The sequence below is a fragment of the Sinocyclocheilus grahami genome, unplaced genomic scaffold (genome assembly GCF_001515645.1).
Source record: "Sinocyclocheilus grahami isolate Dianchi unplaced genomic scaffold, SAMN03320097.WGS_v1.1 scaffold75.1, whole genome shotgun sequence".
Taxonomy (NCBI): domain Eukaryota; kingdom Metazoa; phylum Chordata; class Actinopteri; order Cypriniformes; family Cyprinidae; genus Sinocyclocheilus; species Sinocyclocheilus grahami.
Window position 1 is genome coordinate 981,216 of NW_015505254.1, and position 25,257 is coordinate 1,006,472.

At 37.9% G+C, this 25,257-nt stretch overlaps 1 protein-coding gene across 1 annotated transcript in view; it reads left to right on the top strand.

The window, feature by feature from the left end:
• LOC107585864 (neurogenic locus notch homolog protein 2-like) overlaps positions 1-25,257 on the top strand; it is a 59,885-nt gene that overhangs the window by 23,220 nt on the left and 11,408 nt on the right. The window contains exons 3-20 of the mRNA XM_016273031.1: positions 10,645-10,910; positions 11,045-11,386; positions 12,175-12,297; positions 12,839-13,072; positions 13,249-13,404; positions 13,556-13,741; positions 13,831-13,944; positions 15,007-15,120; positions 15,306-15,539; positions 18,300-18,410; positions 18,758-18,950; positions 19,214-19,359; positions 19,455-19,568; positions 23,392-23,511; positions 23,695-23,847; positions 24,252-24,480; positions 24,573-24,774; positions 25,042-25,195. Coding sequence (XP_016128517.1) covers positions 10,645-10,910; positions 11,045-11,386; positions 12,175-12,297; positions 12,839-13,072; positions 13,249-13,404; positions 13,556-13,741; positions 13,831-13,944; positions 15,007-15,120; positions 15,306-15,539; positions 18,300-18,410; positions 18,758-18,950; positions 19,214-19,359; positions 19,455-19,568; positions 23,392-23,511; positions 23,695-23,847; positions 24,252-24,480; positions 24,573-24,774; positions 25,042-25,195 — 3,191 coding nt within the window. The remainder of the gene's footprint in view (positions 1-10,644; positions 10,911-11,044; positions 11,387-12,174; positions 12,298-12,838; positions 13,073-13,248; positions 13,405-13,555; positions 13,742-13,830; positions 13,945-15,006; positions 15,121-15,305; positions 15,540-18,299; positions 18,411-18,757; positions 18,951-19,213; positions 19,360-19,454; positions 19,569-23,391; positions 23,512-23,694; positions 23,848-24,251; positions 24,481-24,572; positions 24,775-25,041; positions 25,196-25,257) is intronic.

Here is a 25,257-nt window from a genome sequence, read left to right on the forward strand (position 1 = left end):
GCACATTGTAACGCAGTGTTACAACGTGCCCCATCTGCGCAACTGGAATTTAAAAGTAGTTAGTGTCTTCTGCTAGTAATCAAAGCAGTAAAAAACTGTCTGAACTGATAAATAACAGATTGGAGATCAAAATAATAGCAGATTTGTCTAATTTTAAATGAATAATAAAAACTGAGATAAAAAATTTACTTAAGCAAGAATTTAAATGTTACTATGGTAAAATAAATATTCAAACCACGTGTGTTACAACTAACACCCCGTTACTTTGTGCATCGCACTCATCGCAAGTTTATTGTTAAATTGTTAAATGCATTATAAGTGTTTGATCACCACATTTGAGTGATCATTGCAAAAAATGTGTTTATGTATATACTGTATATTCTGTTTATGTATATACTATATTCTATATATAGTACCAGTCAAATGTTTGGACACATGAATGGGAAAGTGTCCAAACTTTTGACTGGTACTGTACTATAATATACACAAAGAATATTGGCCGATATATCGGTACCGGCCTTTTTTAACTCCCTAATATCGGTATCGGTATTGGCCCCAAAAAACCCATATCGGTCGGGCTCTACTTATCATCAGTCAGTTGCTTTTAAAAAAGTATAATTGATGTATATAGTGTATATAGTGTTTTATTTTAATATTTGTTCATTCAATTTCTTGAATGCTACTGCTAAATGCTGTACCTGAAAAATAAAGCACTATTTGTTTTATTTGTATATTATGTGTATTTGTAATGTATATCTTTGTTCTTATTTTGTAATAACAAAGATAAAATAATGACAAAGATTTTTATTTTATTTTTATTTTAACGATCTCTGCACTGCTGCAGATGCACCGCTGATTACGGACAGCAACCGTGTGTGCAGTGTGAACGCTTTAATCGGTAACATGAGCTTGGAAAAAATACGCACCACATACCCACTGCAAACAAAGTAATGTAAACCTGGCATTATGTGTGTGCGCTGTGAGTGTGCGTGAGTGCACGGTCTCCAGGAGAGCACGCGAGCGTTGAATGGTTTAAACACTGGCAAGAATAAAAAAAAAAAGCAATTTATAAACTTTAGTGACGATGCGACACTGCTTCAAAAATGCAAGTGACAATTCCTGTCAACTGTGCAGCGTGCAGCTCACTTATAGTGCAGACGCGATGTGATTTGAAGCCATTTGCATTTTGAGAGAGAAAGAGAGCATGCGCTGTGATTCACGCTGTTTGTGAAATTATGTCTCACAGAAACTTTTTCAAATTACTTTAGAAGTTTTTTAATGAAGAAATATGAACTGTACCTCGCCTAAAGCATTATAATTATTTCACCCACGCCGGACAAAGACTGAGACGCTGCCGCTGCATGTCGAGCCAAACCTCTCACGGCAGGCGAGTCATCAGCTTTAGATCGGTTTTATGAGATCAGCCTTTTTAGAGATCGCCAATCAATCATCCCAAAGCGATTATCGGCCAATTGTGATCGGTAGCCGATCAATCGGAGCACCCCTATTTATTTGTTGGACTGGCAAGAAAGGCCGTGATGTGTAGCGTCTTGCTTTACGAGCACTGCATTTTTAAGCAGACTCCAAATATTTGTGTAGGTCTTTAACCGTTGGCAAGACACATCTTTGGTCATTGCATCACATCTGTATGTTTTTCTTTATTTTCCATTCACATGTGTTTATTTGACCAATGGCAGACTGAAGAAGTTTTATTGGAGTCTTAAGTTTTTCACTTATTTATAGTGATTACTTAATTTTTTTTAATAAGGGGTCCCTTACAGTCATGGCCATAAGTATTGGCAGTGTATGACACAAATTTATTTTTTTGCTAAATTTGCTACTTAAACTGTTGTGGTGTTCATTCACATTGTTTCTACAAGTATTGGCAGTAACATAATCTAGAAACAATGTGAATGAACACCACAACAGCTTAAGATGCAAATTTTGCAAAACACAAAATGTATGTCACTGCCAATACTTTTGGCCACGACTGTACAGTGAATTTAAATTTTTTTTGTTAAGTTGATGGTTCAGACAATCCCCCAACTAATTGATTAACCATTTGAGGTCAGAATTTTTTTTAAAGAAATGAATATGTTTATAATACCTTTATTCAGCAAAAAGTTATTGAATTGATCATACATGACAAAAAAAATATTATTTTAGTTCTTTAAAACAGCCCTGAAAAAAAGTTGGTTTCCACCAAAAATATTAGTTTACAACATTACTAATAAGATACGTTTCTTGAAAATAAAATCAGCATATTATAATGATTTCTGAAGGATCATGTGACACTGAAGGCTGGAGTAAGTCAGTTTCAAGACTGCTGAAAATTCAGCTGTGCCAACACAGGAATAAATTACATTTTAAAATATGTTACAATAAAAACATATTTTCAAAATGTAACAGTATTTAACAGTATTACTGTTTTTTTGCATTTTATATGACATAAATATAGCCTTGGTGCAGCATAATAGACTTTTTTATTAACCCCTATTTTTTTTCAGTGGTAGTGCATTTTTGCACATCCCTACCTAAAACAAAGCAGCACAATTCTAGGCCTGACAGAAGTCAAGGATTTTGCAACTTGCAAATGGATCTGTGCTTATCTGAGCCAGAGAGAGTTAGCAGTAAGAGAATAGTTGGCAGTGTGTGTGTGTGTGTGTGTGTGTTTTGAGAGCAAAAGTGAGACTGCCTTGAATACCTGTGCTCACTACCTCTCTCTGCCCAGAATCTTATTTTCCTTTTTTTACATCAAACAAGATCTCTTTGTCTTGGCCTGCGTGAGGGGTGCAAACTTATTAATTTTGTACCCCTCACTTCCTTCCCCCCTCCCTTCAGCCATTCCTTCCCCTCTCGGTCGGAAGGGAGAGTGGAGTCAGCTTGGCGTTTGTTTGATCTGACAGGTAGAATGTGCCTGCAGGGAGAGGAGAGCAGTACGGAGACGTCTTTTAGTGCTCAAGAGGGTGAAATCGGAGATGTGTCTGCCTGCTGGTGAGAGAGGTAGAGAGAGAGATTACCCTGTCAATACCTCTCTCTGTCAATCATCTCTCTCTTCTCTCAGAGCCCTGTGTTCCTTTACGACCTTTTTTTTGGCTTCTTTTTTCAGTGTTACTTCATCTCTCTCTTTTTTAATCTTTGAGCTATATCATCCCTTCACTTAACATGCTGTATTGTTCTGGGGTTTTTTTTACCCTCCTTTCATCCCTGTCCTTCTTTCACCTCTCTCTGTCTCCTGTCTCTTTGTGTGCCTACAGGCTGGGCTGATTTGTTTCAAAGTCACATTCAAAGTGTGATGGCCTCAGGAAGAGCGTCTGCCAACCAGAAACTCTAGTCATAAAAGAGAAACAGAAAAAAAAAGAGAGAGAGAGAGTGAAGGTTCTTCAGGAAATTCTGTATAGCACTCAAGCTAAATTCAACAACTCAGCTGTGTGTGAAGTGTGGCAAGCAGAGACCATGATTTACTCAAACACCCCCACACACACATTTAGCTAGCTGACCTAAGTGAGGACATGCTGTAAATGCTTTTTGTGTGTGTGTGTGTGCAATATCAATATTTTTCTTTTTGTTGTTGAATATGATTTTCTATTAATCCAGAATTTACAGAATTTGACATTATAGCTGTTTACGCTATAATATCCCTACAAATCAGATGGGATGTTTGACAAAATTTGTGCTTGTTGTATGGTGGAAAGAAAGCTCAACAGTTGCCATCAAAGTTTGGAGCTCAGACTTTACACTAGCATAATAAAGCTTTTCATCAAAGCACAGACGAAAATGGTACAGTAATCGAGTGAAGTGAAAAGAAAGAGACCATAGAAGAGAGCAGGAAAAGAAAGAGCGAGGGAGGAAGAGTATATTAAGGAGGAGTATATAAAGAGCAGAGAACCCTCCCTTCAGTGAGACATGCTGTTTTCAGATCAGATTTATAGCACATATGCACTCGTAGTCACGCTCAGTCTCACCACAGCACTTCTGTCTACTCCACCCTGCCTTCCTTCTGTCCTCCTCTTTTCTTGTTTCTTGTCAAAAAAGGGAGAAAGAGAAACAAAACTTGCTTTATACTTTTACTTGTTCTTTCTTTCTTTCTTTCTTTCTTTCTTTCTTTCTTTCTTTCTTTCTTTCTTTCTTTCTTTCTTTCTTTCTTTCTTTCTTTCTTTCTTTCTTTCTTTCTTTCTTTCTTTCTTTCCACGCTCAGTCTCACCACAGCACTTCTGTCTACTCCACCCTGCCTTCCTTCTGTCCTCCTCTTTTCTTGTTTCTTGTCAAAAAAGGGAGAAAGAGAAACAAAACTTGCTTTATACTTTTACTTGTTCTTTCTTTCTTTCTTTCTTTCTTTCTTTCTTTCTTTCTTTCTTTCTTTCTTTCTTTCTTTCTTTCTTTCTTTCTCTGTGGTTCAGCCCTCCCTGTCTGTGTTACTCTTTTCATTTTGCACCCCTCCCCCTGCCTCTGTTCTTTTTCCCTCTGTTTTTCCTGCAGTCGTTGGGCTTTTTAGCGTAAATTAGAGAAAGCAAAGGATGTAGAGGAGGGCTGCCTGCTTCTATAAATACGGCTGGCTCTTTTCCTCAAGAAAGAAGAGAGCAAGGATGGAAAGGAGCATTTTTAGTTACCTTTTGTGTGTGATGCTCTGATGAGAAATGCTCAATTTCGCCCACTCATGGTGAAGCCCACTCGACACTCGACTGGTTCAGATTAGATAATCTCAGTACCTTGGGGGTGGGGGACAAAATCTAAGGTGACGTTTTTTGCATGAAGAAGTGAGTGAGTTGATGAGGTGCCTCGTAAAAATATGAACTAGAAAGAGTTTTCCCCCACCCAATCACCCCAGGCCCCATGGATGGGACAAGAGGTCAGTGAGCCAGAGAGAGAGGGGTGCTAATATGAACCATCTGTAGAAATCTGACACCTCAGGAGAAAGAGCGAGAACAAGGGGGAGATGGAGGAAGGGAGAGAGAAAAATGCATGAAGGATAACAAAGAAACCTATAGATGAGTTTAGCTGCTGGAGTCATTATTTTGTCGAGGTTTGCTTTTTAGATTTGCAGACTGTGAATGTTTATATAAATCACAAAGGCAGTCATAAATAAAGTCACAAAAGCGCAAAAAACAGGGCTGTAATACCTGCAAACCTTGGATGGTGACTGAACTTTTCCCTGGTGAAATCAAAAGAGAGATAAGCGAAAATCCCTCCTTGTCTTTGAATAGTATAAAGTGACACAACTGTCTGAAAGGCTGTTTGCTTGTGCCGGGTTTAAGTGTGTTTGTTGTTGTTTGAGTGTCAGCACTGCTGTGATCTCGTGACCAGAAGGTCGCTGTGGGTGTATACTTGCCCAAAGCACAAACAAACAAACAAACACACACACACACACACACACACACAGAGCTGGAAAAGAGAGCTAAATCACGGTTGTGCAGTGTGACCAGATGCAGGATGCAAGCTTATGCTATTCTTGCACCCTATTTTATTGTGGAGAATGCAGGGTTACAAATACACAAAATGGGAAGGGTGGAATAAAATGCATGAAGGATAACAAATAGACTCTTCTGTAGATGAGTGTTAGAAGTAAAATAAACCATTTTCATGTAATCAAAATCATTTTGATAAAAAATTATAAAAAATACAGTGATATTTAAACAGTTATGACCTGCACATTTTCTCATATCACCCACCGTTATTTAAGTTTGGACCGTGTGTGGTCGAAATGACTGATCTTGAGCCAAGATTTCAGCTGCAACAGTTTGTATGCGTGTGTTCTGTGTATAATCTTAAGAGACACACTTTGGGAAACGGGTTGTTTGGAAACTCAAGTAGGTGTGTATGCAGTCATACGGGCGCGACTACGCACACACACACACACACACACACACACACACACAAACATTGTCAAATGGGCTTTTTTTATCCCTCATCTGTGTTACCTGACCGTCCTCTGGGAGGCCGGCACCTGCATGGCAGCAGGCCGCAGTGTGTCGCACACAAAAAACACTTTACATGGCACTGAAACTAAGTTGATTTAATGTTAATAAGAACATTATTCACTTTCTTTCATTATTCTTTCTCATTCAAACACTTTTTGGGAAGTCTATATCTATGACTTCACTGGACCATGACAGTTAAACATTAGCAAAAACTAAAAAGGTCAGAGAGAGAGAGAGAGAGAGAGGGTGGGGGTTGCATGGATAGAGAGAACAAGACAGAAGGACAGACAGGGGTTTTTCCCCCTCAATCTTATTTTGCAATCATGTAATTTCCTCTTTGTGAGCGCTAGTCATGTGCTGAAATCTCTGGAGAGCTGCAGTGAGGAGGTGGATGAGAAATGCTCCACTGTCTCATGACAAATCACTGTACACTGTCACACTGATGTATGGTTTAACATCTACCTTTGCCCTCATTCTGTCCTCATTGTGGCATCACATCCCATGGGGCTTCTCAAGAGCTTTGAAAGACAACGTGAAGCAGCATTTGCAAGCATAAATACATTTTGAAGGTGAACATTTTTTAATATTTTAATATTTTAAAATAAATAAATATATATATATATATATATATATATATTAGGGCTGTCAGTTTAATGCGTTAACTTAATTAGTTATGAAAAATAATGCACTGGCACCGCCCCCCGACCTGTACGTCATCTTGCTTTGCATACAGTTGACTGTTGACAAATACGATGCAGGGCAACAACTCTATAAATGCATTTATGCCCTAAAATGGAAGATATTGGGGCAAAAAATGCTTTTTTTTGTCTCATATATATATATATATATATCACACGATAAGCAATATCACATGAGCAGCGAGAGCAATATCACACGAGTGCTATTTATGTCCGAATACCATGAGTGGAAATGTACAAATTTTATACAACAGTTCAGTAAATAAGAAGTTAATATTGGGTTATATGGCTCAATTTTGCTAAAATAATGTATATATAATATATATTTATAATTACATATAAATATATATATTATATATTTACAGTCTATATTTACAAGCTAAAGTAAAGTAAAAGACTGTTTCTTAAACCAGAGAAGGTGAACATGCTGATATTCTTGTGGGAAAAAACATGCAAGCACTGTCACCGACAGCCAGTTTAGCTTTACTTTTCTTTTTGTTTTCGTTTTGAAAAGCTTGTTATCTTTGCTGATTACCTCACGTTACGCTATGGAGGCTTTCTTTCTTTTTTTAAATTGATTTGATTCCTCAGTGTTTGCTAAACATTCTGTAATTTATTAGTCGGTATATAGCCTAATACAGCATGTGGTGTAGGCCTTTGCCGTGCCTCATCTTACCCGTTTTTGTTCATAAACGTTATGCAAGATAGTTTGTGATTGTAGTAGGCATGGGCCGATTACTGGTTTCAAGGTATACCGCGATTTGAAAATGTTGCGGTTTCAAAACTGCTAATATTTTCCGTTATACTGTTCCTGCGGTATGCGCTGTTTTTCATGTCTCCTCAAAGACTGAACGTGTAGGAATCCCTCAGGTTGAGTGCAGTGTGGTAGAGAGTAACACGCCCCTCCCCCTCCTCTTGGTGTGAGCGAGCGGTCAGTCACGTGTGTGCATGATGGCCGAAGGAGCTTCCTCTGGAATTTACGTGATCGCCAACCGGCCGTTTATTGCAGTTTTATTGCAGCCGATCTCTGTTCTGGACTTGCACAAACTGCGTTGCAATGCATATCATTTTCCAAATGTCATTTATGTGAAAATATGAAGTCTGTAAACGCCCGTTAACACAGGCCAGAGACGTTGAAGACGGACGCACAGAGAAAAATACTGTAGGAAGAAAATCCTAAATATTGATTTGGGGGTTTATATGAATGTGTTTCTGAGGGGAACTGACTGTCTTCAGAAACGTTTAGATGGTATTTTCTTTTCATCTCGTATAATTCACATTAAAGCAGTGTTTCAGCACAGCTCTGCTTTGTTTACTGCGATAACCAAGGAAACGCTGTATCAGCGCCTCCTGCTGTCTCTGCGTCTCATTCAGAGCTCCTGCTGTTTGTTTCGTTCAGGCATTTAGTATAATTTCACAAAGCTGAACATTCTGTTTTTGCTTCAAATTGGGTTATTATTAAATCAAATTATATATATGAAATTGTATAAATAAATGATATAAAATGATCTCAGGAGATGATAAATCAGCATACAGAGATGAAGTCCAGAAACTAGAGGAGTGGTGCTCTGAAAACAACTTGTCCCTGAACACCTCTAAGACAAAAGAGCTCAATCTGGACTTCTGGAGGCGCCATACTGAGCCAGCCCCACTCTACATCAATGGGGACTGTGTTGAAAGGGTCCGCACCTTCAAATTCCTGGGAGTACACATATCCAACGACATGTCTTGGTCTGCTAACACCTCTGCAACGATCAAAAAGGCACAGCAACGGCTGCACTTCCTCAGAGTGCTTAGGAAGAACAACATAGAGTGTAAGCTGCTGGTTACCTTTTACCGCTCTACCATAGAGAGTGTGTTAGTGTACTGCATTTCAGTGTGGTACTCCAGTTGCACTGCAGCAGACAAGAAAGCCCTCCAAAGAATAATCAACACAGCCCAAAAAATCATGGGCTGCTCACTACCCTCCCTGGAAAGCATTGCTCGCTCCCATTATCTCTCAAGGGCCAAAAACATCATCAAGGACACATCCCATCCAGGACACCACCTGTTTAATCTTCTGCCCTCAGGCAGGCGGTACAGATCCTTAAGAGCAAAAACCACTCGCTTACAGAACAGTTTCTTCCCAGTTGCTATCAGGACTTTAAACTCATAAAATGCACTAATGCCAAAATACTATTCCAACCACGTTATTCTTTTAACTACAGTCACTTATTTCACTCAAATCTCTTCTGTCTATATTGCTGCTATACAACATGCAATATACAATATTGTACAATATGCAGTATGTCAATCTGCAATACCACTGTCTGAACAATTTATTTATCAGAACTTCAAACAATGCACTAAATAGTATGTCATGGTGAAATACCATATCTGGTTACTAAATGTGAACACTATATCTGCAGTAAAGGTGCAATAATATATGTGCAATAATATACACTATATGTCAATGTGCAATACTATCTCTAGTCACTAAATCACCACAGTTACTCATTCCATTTAATTGTACTTTTGTATAAACTTAATGTGCATATCAAGGTGAAGGCCAACGTGCAATACTATAAATGGTCACTTTACTCAGATTGCTCAATATGAATATCAGGAATATCAGTCACTTGTTGTATTTACTTGTAAAATTGTACTGTACAGTCTTATAGTATAGCTATATGTTTGTTTTTCTAACACCAGTCAGGAGTAGTGCTCCTAATTTCGTTGTATACAGAAAAATACAATGACAATAAAGGCGTTCAATCAATAAATGATATGTAAATGAATTATATAACAAAAATTAAACAACTGTAATTACAGATTTAGGTTAAATAAAGATGTCAGTCTTTATTTGTCTTCTTTTTAGGGCAGCAGTAGCTCTAGCAGCAAATTAACCATCCACATCAAAAGTTGCAGGGCAGCCCACATTTCAGAAACAAATCAAATAAAAAATAAACAGATACTACTGTTCCAAATATTCTGTATGTTGCTCAAAATATATTGTGTTCAGGTTTTTTTTTTTTTTTTTTTTACCCAGACATTTAAAATGAACACATTTTAGAGCTGTAACAACAATACCGTGATACCGTGAAATCGTGATATTTTTGCTTAAGGTTATCATACCGTCAAAATCTCATACCGGCCCATGCCTAAATTGTAGCCTACTGTTTTCTTGTTGTTGTGCTTCTTGTTTCTTGTTGTGTTGTACAATGAATCCATCTTTTGTTTTAGTCTTTAAAAGTGAAAGGTGTATAGATATGAGCAAAACAGACAATTATCTTTTCTTGTAAGACATCAAGATCGCGAATTCGGAAGTGAAAGTGAAAGCGCATGAAGCCGGGCTTATAACACCGCAAAAGAAGAATTCCAGTTCACAAAATTTAAATCACAAATAAGAACATGTTGAATGTTCGTTACCATATAACTATAAACTATGATAAAAATTCATCAGCATGCATTGATTAATCCCATGTTGTAGCAAAAAAAAAAAAACACACATTGCGACCAAATTATGTGCTTGTGCGACCAACTGAGAAAGTTAGTCGCAAAAGAGTGACCAGTGGGAAGAATGAGTTTAGAGCCCTGTAAAAAAATATATAATTACATATAAATACTGCTGGGTTTGGTAATTTGTTAGGATTGCGCTCATAGTAACATTTTATATATAACTGCATTAAAATAAATTGGAAAATGCAAACACTGAACTTAATGAAAATTTGCAGCTATCGTTTCTCTTTTTTTTGCTACAGGCCTCTTTCAGCAGTCTGTAATGATTTTACATCAACAGTTATGCAAATGAGCAAATGACAGTGGTTGTTTATTTCTATGTGGTTGAAATGTTTCAATTATAATTCAGTTCCACATTTAAATTTTTGTAGTTGCGATGGATGCTATGTTGATGAGGCAAGATTCTTGAGCAAGATTTTTGCACCATACATATGTGATAAAATACTGTTTCCTGTTATGTTGCATGACTCATCTCAAAACAAATGAATTTGACCTTAAATCAATAATATTTTGCCATTTCTGTGTTTTAGGTGTGCTCCTGGTTTCTTAGGCGAGTACTGTCAGCACAAGGACCCGTGTTACGTGGGATATTGTCTGAATGGAGGAGAATGCACTGTGAGTGTAGCCAGTGTACCTGGAAGCCCCAGCTGTGTGTGTCCTCTGGGTTTCACAGGCCAGCGCTGCGAGATCCAGAAAAACTCCACGTGCTTCCCCAACAACCCTTGCACCAATGGTGGGAAGTGCTCACTCCTCCCCAATGACCAATACAAATGCCAGTGTGCCCGTGGATGGACAGGTCAAATCTCTCTCTCACTTCGCATCTCTGTTTGTCCCTTTTGCACAAAAAAACTCTATTTCAGTAAGTTATTAATCTCACATAATGACTGTTTTGTTATTGTTTTTGTTCTACGGTTGACATTTACTCCTCAGGTCAGCATTGTGAGCAAGAGGACACATGTCTGTCCAGCCCGTGTGCCAACGGTGGTATCTGCCATGCTCTGCCCAATCGTGAATTCTCTTGTAACTGTCCTCCTGGTTATCATGGCCCCCATTGTCTCAATGACACAGATGAGTGTGCCTTCTCCTCGTCTCTGTGCAAGAACGAAGGCGTGTGTCTGAATATCCCAGGCTCATATCGATGTAACTGCCAACCCAGCTTTACCGGCCTCCACTGTGAGACGGATTACGTGCCCTGCTTTCCATCCCCCTGCCTCAATGGTGGAACCTGCCGGCAGATGACAGACACAACTTATATATGCCACTGCCTGCCAGGTTAGTTCCCTAGGAGAGGAAATAGAAATCTATTTTTATCATAGCAAAAAAAAGCAGAATTCGAACAGAAGCAATATTTGTTCAGATGCAACTGAAACACGTTAGTCAGGCATGCCACAGCTCACCCAATGATTATGCCAGCACTCACTTGGACCTGAGCCAGACAGACCAATGTCTGATGAGATTTTACCACAGCACAAGTAGGAGTGGGTCATAAATCGGTTAAAACAACATCTGTTGCAGAAATGCTAAATGTCACTGCATAGGAAATGGGTGTTCCAGTCACTTCACATGTATAGAGAAAATACAGTAGAACTTGACTAGACACTTTTGGCTAATAATGGTTAAGTGTAGTTACAGTCAAACTTTTTTGTGTTTGTTGTGACTGTCTATTTTTATCAACTATAATTTGGGGAATATTGTGATATAAATGTGATACCAAATATAATAAATAGCTTATTTATTAACAAAATAAAACAGTCATGTTTCTTCACTGAATAATTTGCTGGTTGTATCTGGATTTGTTTGAGACTAAAACACACAGTGAGACCTTAACTTTATCAGTTTAGCGTTTAAAGAGTGCTGTACTGGCAAAATACAGCAACAGGCCAAAACTCCTCTCTCACCTCAGGCAGTGAATACGAGCCGTGAGAAATGTCTGTTCGTGCCTTAAAGTTGAGTAATTACGTTTAATAATGCCAAAGAGAGACAGCACCTTTGTGTTACCGATACCTGGGATTGAGAGTGAGTTGTTCAGGAAATTTTCTCTCTGATTTTCCTGTAATCAGGTTTTAATGGAACAAACTGTGAGGTGAACATTGATGATTGTCCGAATCACCGCTGTCAGAATGGAGCCACTTGCATGGATGGAGTGAACACTTACAACTGCCAGTGCCCACCTGAATGGACTGGTATGAAAACGGCTTTATATACTATGTGTGTGTATGTGTGTGTGTTTGCTTCCTCTTGTTCTCTTTTCCGCTAGTTGAGATGACTCACAGATACTAATTCATTTTTAGCAAAATCATTAAAATAGCAAATCATTTTTGGAACTTGTTATTTTTAATGATTCAGATAAATCATAAATCAATGCTGGATTATTTAATTTTAGAGTACAATTGTATTTTTGCAATAGTAGTATATTTATTTTTTGCTATGTTAAATATTTATATTTTAACAAAATAAAAATAATATTTTTAATTAAATTAAATATCAAAATAATCACTATTTGATTTTTGGGTTAAATCATGCAGCCCTTGATTCACAAAAAAATAGTTATTTTTAATGATTCAGTCAAACTGATTTATGTGTATTCACTGATTAAATGCTAAATTTGACAAGCTGAATGGCCTTTTTTGCAATTCCTTTCAATGTAGACTTCTCAGTGCTAGAAACCTTCTGTCAAACCTCCTTTAAATTGTCCTTTTGAAATTGTCACCCTTTTGTTTGCAGGTCAGTTTTGCACCGATGACGTGGATGAATGCAGACTGCAGCCCAACACCTGTCAGAACGGAGGCACGTGCAGTAACACGCGCAACGGCTACAACTGTGTATGTGTGAACGGCTGGAGCGGCCCTGACTGCTCTGAAAACATTGATGACTGCGCAGCTGAGCCCTGCACCCCCGGCTCCACTTGCATCGACCGCGTGGCTTCCTTCGTTTGCAGCTGCCCTCCCGGCAAGACTGGTCAGTAAAAACAACCACAAGGCCTAAAAAATTACTCTTGGACCAAGTCTCAACAACATAGACAACAAGTTTTTACAGTGAAATAATGCATCTATAAAATAATGTTTTTTCATACTACAATATAAAACCATCTCAGATCAGTTGTAGTAACAGTAGTGATTCTTTCTGTTTTCAAGGTTTGCTGTGTCACATTGATGATGCCTGCACCAGTAACCCGTGCAAGATGGGAGCTCAATGTGACACGAACCCCGTCAATGGCAAGTTCAACTGTAACTGCCCCTCAGGATACAAGGGCAGCACGTGTGCCGAGGATATCGACGAGTGTGTCATCGGTGAGACAGTTTGCAGGACTTTTGTCTGTCTGTGTTTCTCAGTGTGTCTCTGTATTTATATTCATCTTTCCCTGCACACACATTACAGTGTTTTTTTTATGCATTTCATATCTTGCCTAAAACTTTCTAAGCCTCTTTTTTAACACCTCAGGGCCAAACCCGTGTGAGCACGGTGGTTCTTGTAAGAACACAGAGGGCTCGTTCACCTGTAACTGTGCTCCAGGTTACACCGGTCCACGCTGTGAGCAGGACATCAACGAATGTGGTTCTAACCCCTGCCAAAATGACGCCACCTGTTTGGACCAGATAGGAGATTACACCTGCATCTGTATGCCAGGTACTTACACACTCACACACACTGTAATGAGGAGCATGATGACACGGTTTTGGCTCCATGTCCTCATATGTGTGTGTTTTCAACCATAGGCTTTGAGGGATTGCACTGTGAGATTGACATTAATGAGTGTGCCAGCTCGCCTTGTCTCAATAACGGTAGATGTCTAGACCAGGTCAGCCGGTTTGTCTGCGAGTGTCCTCAAGGTGAGTACAATCACTGGTGCAGTAAAGTTTTTTGACTCTTAATAGCCCACTTTTTACAGCACAATATTTGAATGCCCCCATATATAAGATTTATGGGATCCTCTGGTATTTCTGCTGTAATTATGACAAAGCTGCCTGTTTTTTTTTTTGTAACAGTTTAACCAGAAACTAGGAGTGTTGATATAGTTAATTTGCCATGATTCATTTTGTGATTCCAGAAGTTTCAAGAACTGCATGTTCTTCAATAAAAATAATAGTTATTGAGGGTGAAAAATAATAAAATAAATAATATGATTTCAGTTTGTCATGATTGCATGTTTGTTTAAGCTAATCAGATAAAGTGATAATCATTTGGATTATTTTAATGTATTTTTAATGTTATTTACATTCCTAAATATTAAGGAGTACAACTATTTGACTGTTGAAAATTCAACTTTGCCGTCAATAAATTGCATTTTAAAATATATTAAAATAGAAAACCGTTATTTCACAGTATTACTATTTTTACTGTATTTTTGATCAAATAAATGCAGCCTTGGTGAACATACTGTAAGTGTGCACATTCTTTCAAAAGCATTACAAATATTACCATCACCAACCATTTGATCGATAGTGTGTATTACTATAATTATTAATATTATTTATATAAATGATAAAATAAAAGGCCCTCAAATGGGTGGTTGAGCTGTCCATAGCTTTTAAAAACCTGACTACAAATACTGTGTATTACCAGTATAAACAAGATATCCACCTAATTTGGGGAACTGAAGGAATTAGTTTCTGCTAAAAATCAACATTCTAGAGGGGACATTTTTGTATAAATTACAGCAGTACATAATGGATCATATCATGGATCATATCATGAACAATTACCAGTTCAGTCATTGAATTGCAACTTTTCTCAAATTTGTTAAGGCCCCCAGTCATATCGTCGAATATCAACAAATCTCAGTCAAAATGAACAACGTGCTGTCATTTCATTGCTGCAAATAGTTGTATGGGTGAACAACCTTAATACATATGTGCTATATTAGATACTGAATATGTGTGTTTTGACCACAGGTTTCACTGGGGAAATGTGTCAAGTTGACATTGACGAGTGTGCCAGCACGCCGTGCCATAACGGGGCCAAGTGTCTCGATCGTCCTAACGGCTATGAGTGTGAATGTGCTGAAGGTAACATATAAAAATCTCTATCCCTCACTGCGACCAAAAACAGAGGGACAGATAAAACCACTAACAAAACAAATTTCTGCATAATTAAAATATATACGTGTTTTTCATTGTAAACTAATTTGCTAAGTTCTCAGAGAACTGACCTCATTGTACTAATCCCTTGTCTTATATGCTGGTCTCTGTAGGTTTCACAGGGACATTGTGTACGGACAACATTAACGACTGTGAACCCAAACCCTGTCACCATGGCGATTGTATAGACGGAATTGCTACCTTCACATGCGAGTGTCACCCAGGTTACATGGGCCCCATCTGCAGCGAGCAGATACGCGAGTGCCAGAGTGACCCCTGCCAAAACAGAGGACGCTGTGTTGACCTGGTCAACATGTACCAATGCAATTGCCAGCCAGGCACTTCAGGTGAGTCTCACACTTGATCTTTACATCTCAAAGGCTTTTTAAGAGGCCATATACAACATCTTTGAAGCATTTAATGAAGTCTAACTATGATAACAGCAAAGGTCTTAATTTAGTATATTATGACTATTATCCACCATTTAGAATTAGACTGAATTGTCACTGTACATTTGAGATGTGCGCCTGATCTCTATTTTTATTTGCTAATCTTTATGTAAAGTATGTGATATGTGAACTTTGGTGGTAAGTGTTAGAGTATGTCTACAAAGTGCATCAGACTCTGTTATTCGAAAAGAGTTAGACAAATCCTGTTTTTCTTAGGCCCCGTCCACACGGAGACGCGCTTAGCTGTATACGCATAAATTTTGTATCGTATAGGCGTTTCGTCCACACGGATCCAGCGTTTTGGGAGAGAAAACGGGTCCCAGAGTGGATAAATTTTAAAATGCCACCCTTGCGTTTTCGTGTGGACAGCGAATCCATATATTTTCTGAAACGATGACGTCATCAGCCCACGTCTCGCCCCTAGTCAGTCACCGCTACGTCACGTAACAGCAACAAAAACATGAACAAACACTGAATGATTGTCTTTTTATTAACTAACATTAACACAGATTAATAAATGTATTGTTCCATGTTCGTATACCACGCGCAAGGTTTATGCGCATAGTCCAAGTCTTCTCCATTTTTAGTGTGAAACGATGACGTCATCAGCCCACGTCTCGCCCCTAGTCAGTCACCGCTACGTCACGTAACAGCAACAAAAACATGAACAAACACTGAATGATTGTCTTTTTATTAACTAACATTAACACAGATTAATAAATGTATTGTTCCATGTTCGTATACCACGCGCAAGGTTTATGCGCATAGTCCAAGTCTTCTCCATTTTTAGTGTATCTCTGTGGCAGAATTACAGCGCCACATACTGGTCTGGCATGTATACGCAGTACATAATGGATCATATCATGGATCATATCATGAACAATTACCAGTTCAGTCATTGAATTGCAACTTTTCTCAAATTTGTTAAGGCCCCCAGTCATATCGTCGAATATCAACAAATCTCAGTCAAAATGAACAACGTGCTGTCATTTCATTGCTGCAAATAGTTGTATGGGTGAACAACCTTAATACATATGTGCTATATTAGATACTGAATATGTGTGTTTTGACCACAGGTTTCACTGGGGAAATGTGTCAAGTTGACATTGACGAGTGTGCCAGCACGCCGTGCCATAACGGGGCCAAGTGTCTCGATCGTCCTAACGGCTATGAGTGTGAATGTGCTGAAGGTAACATATAAAAATCTCTATCCCTCACTGCGACCAAAAACAGAGGGACAGATAAAACCACTAACAAAACAAATTTCTGCATAATTAAAATATATACGTGTTTTTCATTGTAAACTAATTTGCTAAGTTCTCAGAGAACTGACCTCATTGTACTAATCCCTTGTCTTATATGCTGGTCTCTGTAGGTTTCACAGGGACATTGTGTACGGACAACATTAACGACTGTGAACCCAAACCCTGTCACCATGGCGATTGTATAGACGGAATTGCTACCTTCACATGCGAGTGTCACCCAGGTTACATGGGCCCCATCTGCAGCGAGCAGATACGCGAGTGCCAGAGTGACCCCTGCCAAAACAGAGGACGCTGTGTTGACCTGGTCAACATGTACCAATGCAATTGCCAGCCAGGCACTTCAGGTGAGTCTCACACTTGATCTTTACATCTCAAAGGCTTTTTAAGAGGCCATATACAACATCTTTGAAGCATTTAATGAAGTCTAACTATGATAACAGCAAAGGTCTTAATTTAGTATATTATGACTATTATCCACCATTTAGAATTAGACTGAATTGTCACTGTACATTTGAGATGTGCGCCTGATCTCTATTTTTATTTGCTAATCTTTATGTAAAGTATGTGATATGTGAACTTTGGTGGTAAGTGTTAGAGTATGTCTACAAAGTGCATCAGACTCTGTTATTCGAAAAGAGTTAGACAAATCCTGTTTTTCTTAGGCCCCGTCCACACGGAGACGCGCTTAGCTGTATACGCATAAATTTTGTATCGTATAGGCGTTTCGTCCACACGGATCCAGCGTTTTGGGAGAGAAAACGGGTCCCAGAGTGGATAAATTTTAAAATGCCACCCTTGCGTTTTCGTGTGGACAGCGAATCCATATATTTTCTGAAACGATGACGTCATCAGCCCACGTCTCGCCCCTAGTCAGTCACCGCTACGTCACGTAACAGCAACAAAAACATGAACAAACACTGAATGATTGTCTTTTTATTAACTAACATTAACACAGATTAATAAATGTATTGTTCCATGTTCGTATACCACGCGCAAGGTTTATGCGCATAGTCCAAGTCTTCTCCATTTTTAGTGTATCTCTGTGGCAGAATTACAGCGCCACATACTGGTCTGGCATGTATACTACATCGTTTTGTGTCGGTTTTGTGGTTTCGTGTGGACGCAGATATTTCTTGAGAGGGGGGGGTTGGAAGATCGGATAGGGAAAGCTCTGGCTTCGTGTGGACGTAGCCTCAGTTACACTGTCCAACAAACAAAACAAAGCTCGCTACACTCTCCTGCTGGAAACTTCCTCTTACTACACACACACACAGATATAATCATTACTCAGACTTCTTTAGAGACCTTTCAAAGGCTCCTGTATAAATTAGACCAGTTTTATTTCACCTGCTTGTGTCCCCATTGACTATTTTGTCATTTGTCTTTGTTATAGGTGTGAACTGTGAGATTAACCATGATGACTGTGCCAGTAATCCCTGCCAGCACGGGACCTGTGAGGATGGAATTAATGAGTACAAATGTTTGTGCAAACCTGGATACACAGGTTTGTTCATGCACATGCACATACATAAATACACACATGCAGAGGTGCTTCATTCATGAATCATGATCAGAACTAAGTACTTTGTAAATAGTTTGATATAGATATATATATATATATATATATATATATATATATATGCTTTTTTCTGTTTTTGTAAGCCTAAATGCGTAAATTTATGAATGCTGTGCTTCTATTTTGAAGACTAACATTACTTTCTACATGCTCTTTTCTGCTTTTTTCTTTAATAATAAAACAACAAAATGCATCACTTCAATTACATGAATGCACTGCTTTTATAAAACATTCAATCAAGTCTTATTCATTAACCACACTTTCTTTCTTCTCAGGGGAGCGATGCAATGAGGAGATAAATGAGTGCAGTTCGAACCCGTGTCTGAGTGGAGGGACGTGTGTGGACAAAGTGAACGGGTTTCAGTGTTTGTGTCCAACTGGGACTCACGGTCCTCTGTGTCACTCAGGTGCAGACCATTGCAGCCCCATGCCCTGCCTGCATGGAGAGTGTATTGAGCAGCAGGATGGGTAGGAACAGCTTTTATCTTTCTGTCAAATTGGCCGATACTGATTATTAGTCGCACAACCTACTTCCATTTCCTGTTATAATCTGTAAAGCGATCAATAAGCAGTATTTAATTCTATAGAAGAACTGTAAAATTGATTAACATAGCAAATACATGTTGCATTTGTAGCATTGCTGTAAAAGGTAATTTTACTTGCCTTAGTATAAACCATCTATGGCCAGTTATCTCTTTCATGTCAACTAGTCTCATCTTCTGTCTCTGTAGGTATCTTTGCGCATGTAAGCCAGGCTGGGAGGGTAAGAACTGTGAGAGAGAGAAGAACGAGTGTCAGTCCAACCCGTGCCAGAATGGTGGAACCTGTAATGACCATCTCAATGGCTACACCTGCGTGTGTGTCCGTGGATTTGCAGGTAAAGGCGTGTAATCCATTAGCCTTTCTAAACAAAGTAATAATGATGTTCAATTCCATTCCCAACTCTCTGATTTGCCCTTTTTTCTCTTTCAGGTTTGAACTGTGAGATAAATATCAATGAATGCGAGTCAAACCCTTGTATGAATCAGGGAACCTGTGTGGATAGAGTCAACAGCTACATCTGCCACTGCACTCTGCCTTACACAGGTGACACATTTACAGTGCAGTTTTACAATGATTTTAATTCCAGAATCAGCACTTTTGTTGTCAAATTTTATAAGTTTAATTAAAATATTTCAGTCCCAACATGTAATACAGGGTCCTTAAAAAGTCTTAAAATGTCTTAAATAATGTTTTCCTAATATAAGGCCTTAAAAAGTCTTAAAATGTCTTAAATTCAGATTCGATGGGTCTTAAATGTTTTCGGTCACATTACTGATAAAATGTCTGACGAACATGTTTACAATCATTGGACAGACCGAAGATTTTTTTTTCTACCCCCGCGGTAGTTACTGCGTCATCTGACAGAAATGCAGTAGCAGAATACAGGTTTAACTATATATTTTTTGTTTAATGTTCTCAATAATGATAATAATGATAAAAATACAGGTCAAGCTGCAGCTAGCTTACCAGCTTTCTAGCTAATTAAACATTTTTTTTTTTTTTTACTTGCCCGACCGGACAAATAGCCTGATTAAAACTTAAGTGACAAAAAATAAACCAGTGACGCATCGAAACACAAGAACGATTCTTCTGATTTTATGACATAACGTAAACGGCGATCGATAATGGATAGTGTATTTCTGTTATCATGGTCGTGCTGTTGAGGCTGCGTGTCTCTTTGTGAGAGACGCCTAAACAAATGAGCATAACAACAAACATAAGGAAACTCAGAAGAAACAAACGGAGGTATAAATTCAAAATTGTTAGTTTATTAATAACATGATATAGTTAACTTAAGTAACATACCATGATGACAAGGGGGCTATTTTGCTGAATATTCTTACATTGTTCAATAAACAAGTAGTTGAGTAGTTATTAAGTTACTTACATTTTAGACACAATATTTACTGTCTTGCTCTATTTCACCAACGAAAATAGTTTTACACACTAATCACAGCAGAAGTTTTGCACATTCTTCAAGCAACACTCAGCTGTGTTTTGTTAATGAATGATTCAGCGTTCTGAACGAATCGGTTTAATGAATGAATCACTCATTTAGTGACTTACTGCCACCTACTGGTGGTTTAGTATGTTGAAAATTATGCATCCCCCACCATTTCTTAATTGTATATTCATAAATGTATTTAAAACATTAATATCATAACATTATTTATTGTAGCTGTAATTGTGCAGTGTAAATGATTTAATCTGACTGGTAACAGCCCTATAGTAGCCTATATATTGAATTAATTGATAAATTGTAATAACTTGACATGAAAGATGATGCATACATTTAAAAAGGTTCAAAAACAGGCCTTTATAGAGGTAAATAAAAATATGCAGATTTAAGTATGCAAAAGTTGATAGAACACTGATGAAAATATATTGGTGATGCTGTAATATTGTGGGTATATTTTATATGGAATATTGTCTGTTGATATGAATAGTTCACTGTATATCGTGGTAATAAATATAATTTATGACAGTGATGATATTGTTTTTTTCCACATTAAATATTGCATATATGTATGTAATATAATGTGTATTTCCATTACAGGTTTAGGTCTTAAATTTCAAATGAGGTGGTATTAAAAAGGTCTTAAAAAGTCTTAAATTTAGCTTGTTCATGTCTGTAGAAACCCTGTAATAATAAGATTATAATTATTTACACTACTTTTCAAAAGTTTGGCGTCGTAAGATATTTTAATGTTTCTAAAAGACAGTATAAACAATAATATTGTACAATATTAAATATATTTTCAGTTTTAATATGTTTTCAAATGTAATTTATTCCTATGATGCCAAAGCTGAATTTTCAGCAGCCGCTACTCCAGACTTCAGAGTCATATGATCCTTTAGAAATCTTTTTCTGTGTGTCGATTTGCTGCTCAAGAAACATTATCAGTGTTGAAAACAGTTGTGCTGCTAATTATTCTTAATACGTTTTAATAAGTAAATGAATAATGTTAATCAATATCAATAATATTATAATTATTAATAGAGCTGGGTGATTTGACCTAAAATTTGACCTGACAAAACCGATTAATTGAACACTTTACCTCGATTACGATTATTTAACGTTTATTTCATGATTATTTTTTACTTATTTATTTATTTTTTTGCCCTCATAGTTCATTAAAGGGTTGTAGTGAAAAAAATACTCCACTATTAACTCTTTCCCCACCAGCATTTTGGAAAAAAGTTGCCAGCCACCGCCAGCGATTTAGATGATTTTCACAAAAATTTGATGGCCTCCAGTATATTTTGCTGTATGAATATTTGAATATGCAATACACTAAAACAAAGATCAGAGCCTCTACTTTTAAACAAACAAACGGTTTTATTTTATCTTAAAGCATTCTTTTTTTTATCAACACTATAAAAAAATATATGTAGGTTTCTTAAAAATGCATAATTTTGAGCAAAAAGGTGAGAAAATCGAATTTTTATCAAAAACTATATCTGGATCATATTCAGTACGATTATCAAAGCATAAATCCAGTAAATCGCTTCCATCAACACCTCCAAAGCTTGCTCAGACATATATCACTTCCTGGATCAACATTTTACTCCATAACATTATGCAGTTTTCATTTATATGCTGTCTATTGCTGATGAATGCATTTTTTTCCATATGCATCTGTTTACATAAGAGATCACTCGTTTCTCCATCCTGTTCACGTGTGTTTTTGTTCGGGAGCTTTTGTACTCGTTCAGAAGATGTGTAATAGCGCCCCTGAGTGTATAACAGTGAAAACACGAAAAGCCGTAAAAACTCGTCTTTGGCGGGGAAGCGTTTTCTTGTAAAAGATGAGATAGCTCGTCAATGGCGAGGAAAGAGTTAAATGTGGGATTTTTCTTTTTAAATAAAAGAGTGCATTTCTTATCTTTGTGATTTTAAAATAATTGAAGGAAACAAACTATTTATGGTTATTTGTTGAATATTTCGAACAACTGAAATCTTAGAACTGAGATCTCTGACGTCTTAAGAAAAAAAATCACATTTCAGTTTTATTGTAAAAGCAAGTTTCCTAAAAAAAATAAAAAAATAAATGAATATTGCCATGTCAAAAGTAGAAAATAACCAGGATCTCTTGCAAACAAAATAGCCAACATTTTAAATATTGTCATGTGAAAAGTCGAAAATAACTTGTATCTCTTGTAAATTAATAGGCTATTATTTTAAATAATGCAATGTGAAAAGTAGAAAATAATAACTTGCATCTCCTGTAAACAAATGTTTTAAATAATGAATGTATGCAAATAGAACACTGCTGATTAAGAGAAAGAGCATGGCACCATCTCATTGATCTTGTCCTGACACTCTATATGTGTATTTACTCTAGGTTCTTACTGGCTGTTCACACAGAACACGTCTTTGTGTCTAAAAACGCGAGATGCAGTGCTCAGGAATGGAAAAAAAACGCAGCACAGAATGCCTACTCCGTTGTGTTATGTCAACCTGCTACTGTAAACAAAAGTTTGCAGTGCTTGCCCCGCCTCCGGGGTCTTCTGCTTGATCCACTGTTTTGGAACTGACATTGATGAGCGGCACTGCGTGTTACTGTGTGTAATGCTGTGTTTAACACCCCACTTACATGCAAGATGCTGCAAAACATGCGAGCGCAACGGTCATACACATCCATATAGCGCCGACGCGGTAGTATGTTTTTAAGGGGAAAGTATTAATAGGATTAAAAAAACGAAATAACCAACATGGGAAAATTACCTCAGAGGTTCTGAATTTCGGTTTCGATTTCTTTTCGATTAATCGTCCAGCCCTAATTATTAATACATTTTTTAATTCATATAAATATTAAAACACTCTATAATTTATCCACAACTGACTGTACTGCTCTGTTCTCAGGGAGACACTGTGTGGATAAGTTAGTCCCCTGTGATTCTCAGCCCTGTCAGAGAAGAGGGGTTTGTCAGCCATCCCTGGATTACACCAGCTATACCTGCCTGTGCCACAGCGGATGGGAAGGTAAGTGCTTTGAGTTTGTGTGTGGGTGTGTTTTCATTCCTCAAGAGTATATTTGATTTAGAGACAACCACATATAACACCTTTACTTTGATCACTGATCACATGATATTCCCCGTAGTAGATTTAATTCATGAAAATCTATCCAAAACATTTCAAGAGTGTCTGTCTGATATATGTGTGTAGGAGCCCAGTGCACAGAGGATGTAGACGAATGCAAGAAAAACCCGTGTCAGAATGGAGGTCATTGTCGGAACACAGTGGGCAGCTACAGATGCGAGTGTCAGCCTGGATACAGTGGGGTCAACTGCCAGACTAACATCGATGACTGTAGCTCCAGTATGTGTCATTACTACACAGATTCATTCACATGTTGTGGATGAGTGACAGACAGTAAATGCATCCTTGTGTTGACATGTTCTGTTTGAAGGAGAGTAGTGTAGCCTAGTGGTCAGAGATCAACTAAATTACCAAAAAAAATAAGTTTAACGTCACAAGGAATATATCTATATACATGTATATACATATAATTTATATAAATATATATATATATATATATATATAATTTTATATCAAACATATAAGCAAATTTACAAAATACTTTGCTCAACATATTAACCTTTGACAGCCCTAAAAATTAATTTTGTAAAATCTTTTTCATGTCAACTCATTTGTGGCCTACTAGGGTTTTTGGACCCCAACTTGAAAAACCCAATAATTTGAATTTTTGCTCTCTTCTCCAGATCCATGTCGTAATGGGGGTACATGTGTTGATAAAGTGGGCCGGTTCTTGTGCGAGTGCAGAGCTGGTTTCTATGGTAAGCGCTGTGAGGAGGAAGTGGACGAGTGCGCTAGCAATCCCTGCTGGAATGGAGGTCGCTGCACTGATTACGTGAACAGCTACACATGCCAGTGCCCACCTGGCTATGACGGCATCAACTGTGAACGTGATATCCCAGATTGCACTGAGACGTACGATTTCCATATAAATGATCCAGGTATTCTTTTATTTTATTGTATCATATATATGCGTATTCATTTTCTCTCTCTCTTTTACTCCATAGCTCTTGTCTCAACAATGGAACGTGTGTGGATGGAATTAACCGTTTCACCTGCCGCTGTCGGCATGGCTTTTCGGGTCAGTTCTGCCAGTATGAACTGAATGAGTGTGACTCTCATCCCTGTAAAAATGGTGGCATCTGCATAGACGGCCTGGGGACTTTCCATTGCACCTGCCCACTGATGTATAATGGAAAAACCTGCGAGGTAAAAACTGTCCATTCAGTTTTAGATTGCAAACCCACACGGTCTGATGTTGCTCAATGACTAGATGTTGATTTAAGTCTACATTTTGGACTGTCTGCTAATTAACTGCCATTAAAACATGAAATATTCTTCATCTCAGTAAATACATACTAGACACTCAGTTGGAATAATAAAATGATTCTTGTCCTGTGTTGAAATTTGGTTGTCAGTAGGTGAATGTTCAGAGATTAAAGTTTAGTTCATTTCTCTGGCTGTTTCATTCTGCAGTCAATGGTGAACGTGTGCAGTCATATAAAGTGTCTGAATGGAGGCACATGCATCCAGAAGGAGATGGATTGGAGATGCAACTGTCAGCATGGCTGGACAGGCTTGTACTGTGACATCCCGAATATGTCCTGTCAGACTGTTGCCAAAAACAAGGGTGAGAGATTAGACAGAGTGACTAATTTCACTGTAACTGTTTTGAAATGCAGCAAAATGTAA